The sequence below is a fragment of the Salvia hispanica genome, chromosome 3 (assembly GCF_029641045.1).
Source record: "Salvia hispanica isolate PSC_SH4W2 chromosome 3, Shi_PSC_v1, whole genome shotgun sequence".
Lineage (NCBI taxonomy): Eukaryota > Viridiplantae > Streptophyta > Magnoliopsida > Lamiales > Lamiaceae > Salvia > Salvia hispanica.
In genome coordinates, this window is record NC_142694.1 from 3,180,841 (window position 1) to 3,192,755 (window position 11,915).

General features: G+C 35.0%; 1 protein-coding gene and 1 pseudogene across 3 annotated transcripts; one reads left to right on the top strand and one right to left on the bottom strand.

Annotated features, from left to right (window-relative positions):
• Window positions 1-4,045: 4,045 nt before the first annotated feature.
• On the top strand, window positions 4,046-7,437 carry LOC125215802 (protein tesmin/TSO1-like CXC 5). Of its 3 annotated transcripts, none has more exons than XM_089067724.1 (9): window positions 4,046-4,222; window positions 4,350-4,679; window positions 4,856-4,960; window positions 5,083-5,221; window positions 5,473-5,769; window positions 6,167-6,264; window positions 6,356-6,450; window positions 6,694-7,092; window positions 7,167-7,437. In XM_089067724.1, exons 2-9 carry the CDS (start codon window positions 4,351-4,353, stop codon window positions 7,193-7,195), a joined length of 1,491 nt encoding a protein of 496 aa, XP_088923850.1. In that variant the 5' UTR covers window positions 4,046-4,222; window position 4,350; the 3' UTR covers window positions 7,196-7,437. The 3 variants fall into 3 exon arrangements, with proteins under 3 accessions (XP_088923850.1, XP_047973312.2, XP_047973311.2); XM_048117355.2 differs by having other exon boundaries at window positions 6,691-7,092; window positions 7,167-7,436; XM_048117354.2 differs by having other exon boundaries at window positions 4,046-4,679; window positions 6,691-7,092; window positions 7,167-7,436.
• Window positions 7,438-8,664: 1,227 nt separating this feature from the next.
• Window positions 8,665-11,148, bottom strand: LOC148929954 (polygalacturonase pseudogene; annotated as a pseudogene).
• Between the last annotated feature and the right edge of the window lie 767 nt (window positions 11,149-11,915).

Sequence of the window (11,915 nt, forward strand, 5' to 3'; positions counted from 1 at the left end):
CATTGACTCTAATCATATAAGGTAGGATACTTCTTTTTCAGTACCATATGTACAGAAGGATGGGTTTCAGTACAGTAAATTTCATGATTGAAACAATACAATAATAGATAAAGATATTATAAAAGTCGAATTGACAGTTCCAAGTCGTAATTTCTCTCCCAAAAACGAATATTGTATTTGAAAATTGATTAATTTTATGGCTCGTGAAAATTTACGAGGGTACATGAGGGTTTGATTCTCTGTCATTTGTCATTTATACGATATCGCGTATACTTTGGCGGGTTAATTAATATATATTCATTTTGTTAATTACATCGCTTACATGTAAATTTATTTAAAGAGAAATTTTGTAATAAAAATGAAACTAACTGGGTAGTCATGAAATGTCGCAATCACGATGCAAATGTCAAGAAAAACCCTACCTATAACGAACAAATTTTCGAATTATCTGAACCAAAACACGAAAACAAAGATCATGGAGGTACTATATTTTTAACACTTTTGAGACTACATAATGTACAAAAACAAAGATCATGTTTCTGTCGATGTGACAATTATTATCTTTTACTATTAACGTATCATGATTCATGAAATAATATTTTTCTGTCTAAATTTTGAAATGGGAAAAGTAGAGTGATCACTTAATTTATACATCACTCAACCCTGAGAATTAATCCTCACTGAAATATTGTTGAATGTTGGATAGTGTTAATTAGGTAACCATATTTGGGTATGGTATTTTATTTAGAATTAATAAAAATAACTTAGAGGACGCATTATTAAGCAGGTGGTCCAGATTACAGGTACTACTTGAAACCGATGGATATACTCTATAATTGTAAAAATCAATATAACATGATTACATATCTTTATATACTTCATATTTGATTACATATTGTAAAAATAAAATTGATAGTCAAATACTATTAATTGTGATATATTGGCATCATCATCATGAATATTGTGATACCTACAGTGATTATGCTTTATTTATATATAAAATCAAATACTAGTATAGATGTATGATTCCTCTGTCAACTATAGTTTCTAATTATTTGATATCGAATAAAAAATTGGTACAATATGCCAATTCAAACTGCACTACGAAGAAGACATAGATGCACTTACATTTTCTTAAATAGCTAAATATTTGAAGTCACATCAAACATAATTTAGTACTGTAATTAATACGTAAATATCTACTATACTATTAGTTAAAAATATGTACAGTAATATTTTTTGTTTATCGTATACTCCTATTATCTATAAAAATATTATAAGTTACTAGTATTTCATAATGGTAATTATCATTACACTTAATATAGATACATAATGTTTTAAATGTCACATCCGCGCATAGTTCATAGTAATACATTAAAAGCCCTATATAATTTAATTTAGTTGAATAAATATATAGGCAATTGAATTTTCGAAATCTTGTAATAACGATAGCTCTTTCTTCGTAAGAAGAAACTACTATACATCTTTGTATTATTCAAACAATATATATACTACAAAAATATGTTAATTAATGAGGTGTAGTGCATATTTCTTTTTTAAAATGGCAGTACGATTTAATTCAGGAGAATCTAGACACCAAATCTTTATAAATTTCTAAACAATTATCGTACCCCTTCAAAGTGATACATAGGCACATGTTCACTCCTTCCATATTAATATGTAGTTAATTAACTAATGAACATCGAAATTAAATAGCCAAAACAAACAATTTAAGAATGAGTATAAATGTTAACCCAATATTTTATTACCTACTTCGACACTATGATAACTGGTTTTGTTTTCACAAGCTAGGATGGTATATATATACAATGGTTTTTAATTAATCAACTCCCTATAAAAAAACATAGAATCGTCACTTTTTTTTATTTTCTACTCCATTACTTCTTAATATTTTTAATTTTTTTTTTCTCTCTCGGTACCTATCTTTTGTAAATTCTTTGTTCTTCCATTTATTATATGCAATTTTAGACCTTTTTATTCGATCTACTAACTAACAATTTATTATTCAACAACAATATCAATATAGTATAAGGAACTGCACTAAATATATAAAATTATTGAAATCGTTTAAAATTTACTACAGTTGAAAAAAATGATACCTCCAACATTTGAACCTACTTAAATTTAATTTTTTTTAGTTCACAACAATTCAACAACAGGCTAACAATAAGAAATGAACTAATTTCAAACTCTCCCATTAACATTTCCACTAATTCGTAGTGACTCATGTGTTGTATTGTGAATAATTATGTGATAAAACAGTAAACCATAAATATTTTAATAATAAAAGTTAACCACAATATCACATTGCACTTTATGTGATGCTACGTATTGAATAGACCCATATTCATATAGTAATTGATTGTCGTCACACAAACGCCTTTTATTTTCCCTAGTACTTTAATTTGATGTGAAATTTATCTCTTAATCCTTTTTGTTTATATACAAGGGTCAAGATGTAACATATTTTACACAATATGACAATATGAGATAAAGTATATTACTACATTATAAATGAAATTACATATTCACACTTAAGTGAGATTATTCGGACCAATAACCTGTTCAGAATCATAATAATCATGTACACTGAATTAATATATTTTTTCACATTTTAAACCTGAACATAGTACTCCATAAACAGAACATATACATTTTACATTTTAGTGTTAGGTTAACACTTAATAATTTTGTTTCAAACTCTTCTATTGCACGTATAGTTATTAACTTATTATCTTGGACAGAGCACTTGACAACCAAAATCGAAATATAACTATCAAATAAAGTAAACCTAATCAAATTTATGTACTGTGAGAGGATTTGGGTCACATTTTATTATATTAGAAATGGAGGAATGGAGAATTTTGTGTGATAAATTATAAATAATTGAAAACAATTGGGATAAAAATAAGAAAAATTAATGTGAAAAATATAACAAAGAAATAAATATATAATTAATTTATGGAAAATTCTAATTATTATTATTAAGTGTTACCAATTTCATTAATTGTAGTGGAGTACATAAATTATGAAAAATAATTTTTTATCATTGTACAATATTTTAATTTTAGGGATTTGGGACGTTGGCAGAGTCACACTATACTCATTTAATAATTGAAAATGAGCCTCGAATTTCAAATTTTAAAATCCTGCAATAAAAAGACAACAGTGGGCCCAACAGGCCCACTATCTGTTAAAGTTCGTGCACCAACTTAATTGTTTTCGTCTCATGCAATCTATCTGGACAATCTCACCAATTACATGAAGCCACGTGTCAAGGTGCATCTTTTTGCATCCGCACCATATTATACCTCCTTTTTAGCGCCAAAATTCAGGTCTCGATGTCATTCTAATTCCTTTTCCTTTGCCATATTTGACTGAGCTTTAAACAAACGCCTCTCCGGTTCCATTCTCTCCTTTCCCTCCAATTTCAGTCGAGTAGCTGTCTATTAATATTTCGTTATTTTTTATCAAATACTATGAGTTAAATCAATTGTGCATCAGAGTTGTTAATGCTACTAATGAATTAAATCAATTGCAACTTTTTTAAAAAAATCTCTACTAGCAACAAAATCATAAAATTTAGATTTATTCTCGATTATTCCATAATGAATTTTTTGGCGAAAGCATATACGATATGAAAGCCGAAAAAATCATATCCGAATGACACTAATTATAAAATAAACAATGTTCTCAATTCATAAGGAAAACGATATCGGTTAAGAAAATACGCCGAATATGTTATACGGATGCGAACAGAATTTTTCATTATAGAAAAATTGAAAATATATCTAAATTTCTTGATTTTTAGTTCATTTTGAAAATATGGAATGAATATTGATAATTGGCTCTATATTTTTAAAGTTTAAATTTGACACCGCCAAAGAATTGGATGGAAAGTCACAGGTGAAAAGGCGTGCGAATCGCAGCCGTCAATCCAAACCCTACCTTCATCTTGACCGTTGATTCTCAAAAATTGAAATTTCAAAGATTTGAATATAGAATCCAAACCCACAGCTCAGTGAAACTCCTCTACTTTCTCTCTCTAAAAAATTCCCCAAACCTCGTTCTCCCCCAAAGATTCAAGCCTATTTATTAGCTGCCTTTTGCGGAAATTCAAGAAGATTTAATTTTCGTAGAAAAGCGCTCGAGATTCCATCCTGCAATCGTCTCTGAGAGCTAAATCTCACGATACGAGGAGGTGATTAGTGTTTTTAGAGAGAGAGAGATTTGAATTTGTGTATTGTTTTTGTTGCTGAAGATGAGCGTTAAATCTATACAATAATGCCTGATGTCTAAAGACTGTGAGTGATTTTTCCTGAATCAAGCATGGAGCAGAGAGGAGCGGGAGAAGCGGCGGCGCTGATGAGGCAGCTTGATTTCGCGGTTAATTTCACGGCTGCGGCGGCGAATGCTGATAATGCCAAGGGGAATTCGCAGCCGAAGTGGCTGGAGGAGGCGAATTCGAAGCACGCGCGTGCAATTTTAGGGCACCAGTCGGCGACGCGCCAGTTGGCGCGAACGAAATTTCCGCCGCGAAAGATGGTGATGCCTCCAAAGTCGCCGCACCGAGAATTGAATCGAATGGCGGAGCAACCACGATCGCCTCCAGTGGGGGAGGCGGTGCATGTGCCTAAGCGTGCATTGCAGCAATTGCTGTAAGGCTTCGATTTTTATGTTTGTTGATTTTGGATCATTTGTGCTTGTCAATTGAATTAGCCTTTTTCTTGTATCCTATTTACAATGCGATAACCGTTGCTTGAAATTTAGCAATTCGCTTCCTTGTTAATGCATAGATATTAGTACTTTCGATAAATCTTGTTATCCGTTTTAGGAAAATGGAGTCCCCGGCATCACGAGAACATAATCCGGAACAGAATGGTGGCACTCCGAAGAAGCAGAAGCAATGCAGGTGTAAGAATTCAAGATGCTTGAAGCTGTAAGTATGTGTATAAAATGGAATAGCTTCTTTGAATTTAGCTTGGCTGTGAATGTATAAAAAGTTGTTAGTATGTAGTTGGACCAGTTTTGATCTTTGGGATTGCTTGTAATGACAAATAGGTATTGTGAATGCTTTGCCAATGGAGTATACTGTGATGGATGTAACTGCGTCAACTGTTACAATACAAAAGAGAAAGAGGCTGATCGGAAGGAAGCAATTGGTGCAGTTTTGGAGAGAAAACCCGATGCCTTTTATGGGGTATGCAAATGATTCTATGATTTTGTGTTGACTCCTTTTAAATTAAAGTATAGTTCACAAGTTGTCATTAACCTTCTGCTTAAAGGGATTTATTATCTTGATGAATGCATTGCTGTTATTTTGCCTATTCTTTCTTATATGTATCTCTGTATACAATCTCCCTGATCATTAAAAAATGCGGAAAATGTCCATTGTCATTCATGTTTATATCTTCAGTTGACTTGAATTTCATATGATTGATTGAATTTTAGGCAGAGCAGAGTAGGGGATGCAATTGTAAAAGAACTGGTTGCCTCAAGAAGTATTGCGAGTGCTTCCAGGCAAATATTCCTTGTTCCGACAAATGTAAATGCGTAGACTGCAGAAACTTTGAAGGATGTGAAGAGAGGAAAGCTCGTCTATATCACCATTCAGCAGATTCAATGGCATTTATCCAGCAAGCCAACGCAGCTATAAATGGAGCTATTGGACCTCCAAGCAAGAAGAAAATTGCATTTGATGAGACATCTAGGGGAAAAATTACTAAATGGCTTCCAGAATCTCACCAGGTTCTTGTTGAATACTATTTGCATTTTCTGCTTTTTCTATTTTCTTACCCCCTCTACTTCCTTTAGTTCTCTGGTTCTGCTGTTTCCTCTCTCAGATTTGTTGCACGTAGCTTTTATGAAGACTCCTGTTCACAGTATACCTTATGAATTCCTACTTTGCTGAAGTGACGAGCTTTAGAACTTTTGGTCTTTTAGTTCATGTACTAGCAATTTCAACTTTCCTTAAGCCATGAGTCAAGCATATGTTAATTATTGAGATATATAGAAATTGGAGGGTCTCAAACATGTCTCATCATTTTGATGTATACTGAACGAACAATTTAAGGTCATCTCATTAATTTCATTTTCCTATATAAACTGATTGGTTGATATCTGATGAAATCTTCCTTGTAGTCAGGAACCTTGCTTTACACCTGGAACGTCATATTTGCCATCATTTGTTCAGCCGTCTAAACCAGACCCTACTAAATTAGGACTTTCTAAATCCTCGTACAGGTAAATCTCGATCCTTGTGGTTGTGTATGAACTTGTTGTGAGTAACCATGTGCCTTGGCCTAAAAATTTTAATTACTTCCCATGGTTGAAGGTCTCCTTTAAGTGGCATCCTCCAATTACAACATGTCAATGACTTCTGCAAACATTTGGTTGAAGTTTCAACAGAAGCAGCCAAGACTCTTGCAGGTATGTTATACCGCCTCAGAGTTTATGAATGTACAGTTTCCAATCGCTGATCGTTTTGGATATGGAGAGACTAGAATATCTGCAACCTAATTTTTTATTCCAGAGGGCACTAAGACCCATATTCTTGTGTTACTGTTTCCAATCTTTGATGGATTAGCTGACCTCTAAGAACCATATTCTTGTATTACTGTATATGTATCAAACTTAAAGTTGACTGTCACTTTGTATTTACCTCCCCAGAAGAACGAAAAATGATCGATGGTGGCATTGATGTGAATTGGGCTGAAACTTCGTGTGGGCACTATGAAGACAGTAATCATCATCAAAACCAACAGAATACTGTGGAGTTCCCAGAAAACAGAGGAAATAGGGATAGAGCGTCGCTGCGTGAAAGTGATGGCTATGATATTCAAAATGGGAGACCATTGTCTCCAGGAACACTTGCATTAATGTGTGACGAACGAGATGCAGCATTTATGGCAGATAATGCTCCATCTACAGTCGCAGAATCTGATACAAGGAGCAACTCAGAATCAGCATCTGCACTTGGTCCCGACCAGTTATACGTTGAACAAGAAAGGCTTGTTCTAACCCAGCTTCGATGTTTTCTCAATCGACTCATCACTTGTGGCTCCATAGAAGGTAATGAATTCAATCAAAAAGTATCTCAATGGACTCATCACTTGTGGCTTCAATTTTGTGTTGGTGCATTGCAGAAACGAGAAAAAAGCCGGAAGTCCCCTAGGGTTCTATGGAGCAAATGAGCAAATGCGTTGCCGGTGATTGACTAGTACATAATCGAAAGGCGGATGAGCCCTTTTTCTTTGCCGTAATGCTGCAAGAATCGTTTTGTAAATGCTAGGGGGTTCAACCAGATTAGGATTAGGATTTCATATTTTTTTTACCACTACTACTATTTATAAATGTTTATACAATCTTTTTGGATAATATAGACCTCTTCCATGGTTATACATCGTTATGTTTTACTATACCAAGTGACTCTCTCTCCCCCTTTATATTTTAGTATATTTAAAATTTAATTAGTCCCTCCTCCTTTCTCAATTTTTACAAGGGAAGTATGAGAAACTTCACCAACCAATCTCCACGTTTCGGATTAACTAATTGTATCAACAAATCACCTTGTATTACTGAAATCGTAATTATAATTATATACACTATCAATAATCTTAATAGCGACGACACATATTTTAATATATCAAATTAGTATTGAAAGAAAAAATTAATTAATTAAAAATAAAATTCAAGGAAAAAATTTTAAAAATTGAAAATTGTTTTGTAAACAATCTAAAATTAGTATTGAAAGAAAAAATTAATTAAAATATGGAGTATAAATGTAAAAATAAAATTCAAGGAAAAAATTTTAAAATTTGAAAAGTGTTTTGTAAACAATCTAAAATTATCAAACGTGGACGTTATTTTTTTATTCATAAACATTGTACTCCATATTCTGTTTAGGTTCATATATATTACTCCACCGATATTTACGCAACATTCACAATCACTATTAAATAAAACAGCATTTAAAATGCGTATTTGTATTTCTTAGCCAACATAATTTGAATCATTTATTTTAAAACTCATGTCATTATTAATTTGACTGATTAATATTATGACGCACTCTCCCCGTTCCACAAAAGATGTCACATTTTCCTTTTTAATTTGTCACACAAAAGATGTCACATTTTCATTGTTGGAAAAAGTTCTATATCACGTGAATATAAAAATAATATTTTATCTCTTCATTTAACACACAAAATAAAACCTCTTAAAATCTCGTGCCGTCCCACAAGTGTGACATCTTTTGTGGGACGGAGGGAGTATAAAACAAGTATTGAACAACAAAAAAAATCATAAAATAGTGTTAAAACAAATTACTCCCCCCGTCCCCCATAATTTGTCACCATTTGATCCGGCACGGGTTTTAAGAAATGTAGTAAAAAGTGGGTTGAAAAAGTTAGTGGTATATGGATCCTACTTTTATATATTAGTTTTATAATAAAATGTGAGTGAAAATGAGTTAGTGGAATATGGGTCCACTACCAAAAATGGTAAAAGTGAAAGGTGACAAATTTTTAGGGACGGACGGAAATGAAAAATAAGTGACAAATTTTCAGGAACGGATGGAGTATATTGTGAAGAAAGAAGGAACAAATATGGGGATGAAACGAAGCTAATAATCCACAAATTAAGTAGCTAGCAGACACGGGGACTCTGCGTGTTGGAGAAGATGTGTTTAATGTTTTTGCATCTTGTGATAGTGTTTGCGTGCTTTTTCCCGGTGTATTTCAGATGAATGAATCCGATCCTGATATTGTCGCACGGCTTGACTTCGCTGCAGATGAATGACATGGCATCCGGCGTGGAGCTGGTCCCTATCACGTTGTTGATCTCGATGTCGCTAATATGTATTAGGGATGGTTTCTCCAGTGACCACAGGTTCGATGGGCAGTTGATAAGGCTAATTTCATGCATCGGTATGTGCAAAGTAATGTTATAATTTGTTGGGTCTAACACGTTTCCGAAGTCAGGTGTGTGAAGAAAATGGCTAGATCGAGGAAGTTATGGAGGAGATGGTCTAGCAGGAGAATGGAACGAAATGAGCAGGAATTAGGAGGAAATTGGCGTGATAAAGGGAGTCTACAGCTGAGGGCAACAAAGTCATTATCAATACCTCGCTGGACCCACTAAAACGCCTATAAATAGAGAGGAGCATGCAGCGCAATGGATATATAGTTTTTACTCTTCTTAGCACATACATTTACACACACACTTGGGAAAAATTCTGGGGATAATCGTGATAGGGGGGGGGGTACTTTCTAAAGATCTCGAGTTTGGTAACACCGTCCTAGTGAGGGCGAAGATACAATTGTTTTAATTTCAGCTGTTTTTGCTAGTTTCCACCGTCGAACTTTATTTTTGGGAGTCGACTTTGATGTTGATGATGTTTAACTGCTTATCGCCCATGGATCTGAGTTTAGCTGTTTAATTTCAAGTTATTTTGCTTAGATCTCTATGCTGTTAGCGTAATTCTTAAATTGCTATGTCGATCTCTGCTTATTTCGTTATTGAGGTGTTTGATGTGGAATTTGGTGACAGATCTGTGGTTGATTGAGTGTTCGGAGCTTAAATTTGTAAATCTGACGTGATGGAGAATTTCTTCTGTTTGGAGTCCGTGTCGGACGCTTGGATCCGGAGTGGATTTAGCGTCTGAAGTTGGTTTTGGCGTGTGAAAGAAACAGTAGTTGATAGACTTGTTTTATTTCCTTTGTTTTCTATTTCACTTCGTCTAGGTATGCAGATCTGTTAAGTTCTTCGTTATTTATGCATAGATTTGATTTCAAGTTAGTAGCCCTGTTCTTTTGATTTGCTTATGTGTTTTCTCAAGAAGTTTTATGCGAATTTGGTTGTAGAAGACGATGTCACTGTCAGTTAGTACGAGAGTTAGTTATTCTGCCACTTTCCAGTCGTACTCTGCTTTTTCTTAGATGTGGTCCCACCGTAGAATTATCTCCTAGGTCTAGCTGTTAGGTTAAGTTTCTTTCTAATATTCCCAAGTCAAGTTAATTTTAATTTTCCTCAACCCAAGAAAATGCGTGGCAGCAGCCAACACCAAAAACACTCCCAAATCCTTGATTACGAGTCTTACGCATCTTTCTCTGTGGGATCGATCCCTACTTCCCTATACTAGGTTTAGTAAAGTGGTTGAGGGTTTTTGAAGCGGGGAAGTACTTGTGTGTCCGACGACCGGGATTCCGCACAACCTACGAGTTCCTAGACCAAGTGATCTAGTGGACTTGCTGGATCTGGGGAACCTGCCTTATTTGAATATCGCAATACTGCACACACACTACACTTGTACTGGCACATCCCAAGTAGCTTCAGCAGTACTCTTGATAAAAAACGACGGGGTTGCCCGCATTGACCATGGTGAGGTTGATGAAGTGGAGATCCAAGATGGTGATCGTGCCCGGCGCAGAGGGCCACGTCTTGATCCTTATCCCGTTCTGCGTGTTGATGAAGGTGCAACCCTCCACCCTTATCTCATTCACCCTCTTCTCATCCGTGTTCTTCCCCAGCCTCCCGATGCTGATGTCGTGCCCGGGCATGTCACGTTCTTGATGAACACTTTGCTCAGCTCGTCCCCCATGGAGACGAAGTCGTCCTCCGTCCCTATGACAGAGTCAAGGACCTTGATGTCATGCCTCCGGGCGATGTGGAGGTCGTCCGTGGTGACGCTGTCTCCCGGGGCGGAGACTGTGAAGCGCTGGAAGGTGACATTGAGGCTGGAGATGCAGTTGGCTTGCCAGTTCTTCCTGTCCTTGCTGGTGATGTCATGGATGACTGAGTTGATGATGAAGTTCAAGCTCAGGTTGATAAGGAAGTGCAAATATGTCTTGTTTTTGTTGCAGTCGTTTGCTTTCCAGGCTTGTTGGCTCTGCCCCCCGAGATGGTTAGGTGGTCCGCGTAGTTTATAGTTATCCACTGGCCGATCTTATTAGATAGTTTGTTTAGCTCTGCGTACGCTTTGACATTGCCTTGGATCTTCATATTGATTGGGGCCTTGCTCCGCCCTAACAGAAGGGCTTGGCTTAGCCTCCAATCTCCTTTTGGGATCACGACTTGACTTGCCGTTGTTGATGCGAGTGCATCATCCCATGCTTTCATCAAGGCCTGCATTGCATAATTTAGTGGTGATCATACTCATTAGAAAGAATTTTTTCATAAAATCTCGTCTAATAACAAGTACTAATAAATTAAGACTCTATTCGAACACGGAACGAAAAAGACAACATACATAATGGGTCGAAAGATTTATGATACTTTGCTTTCAAAAGTTAAAACTATACAATGTGACCAAAGTAATTACCTCACCGATATCATCATCCTTCCTTGCTCCGTAAAACTGCAACTACAAACAACAATTGAAGTTTTATTTTGTAATATTTTTACTCTATGTTTTCACGATAAATACATACATGATACACATATATATAAAGTAGGAGAAGGTATACCCCGTTCTTGTACATTTCTTTATAGTAGAAGGTAGCATATTTCATTTTTATATGTTCACACGCTAATTAGGATAGTTTTTGTATATTTCTTTTAACATTTCGTTATAGTAGAAGGTAGTTTATTTCCTTTTCGTGAGTTCTCACGCTAATTAGGATATTTTTTGTACATTTTTTAGCATTTCTTTGTTGTAGAAGGTATAGCACATTTCTTTTTTGTTTGTTCACACACTAATTAGGATATTTTTTGTATATTTTTTTTAACATTTCGTTATAGTAGAAGGTAGTATATTTCCTTTTTGTGTGTTCTTGAGCAATCAGATTTATCGAGCAGGGTTGCAAGCAATCAGATTTATCCTAATAAAAATAATTTATACTTTCTTCGTCTAATAAAACTTGAAAATAGTACGAGTTTTAATTTGAAAATGGCACGGG

Bases quoted from the DNA above. Each gene is read 5' to 3' on its own strand.
- LOC125215802 (XM_048117354.2), top strand. From the start codon at position 4,351: ATGGAGCAGAGAGGAGCGGGAGAAGCGGCGGCGCTGATGAGGCAGCTT. The intron at 4,961-5,082 runs GTAAGTATGTGT...AATGACAAATAG, and splicing joins AATTCAAGATGCTTGAAGCT to GTATTGTGAATGCTTTGCCA. The intron at 6,265-6,355 runs GTAAATCTCGAT...CCATGGTTGAAG, and splicing joins CTTTCTAAATCCTCGTACAG to GTCTCCTTTAAGTGGCATCC.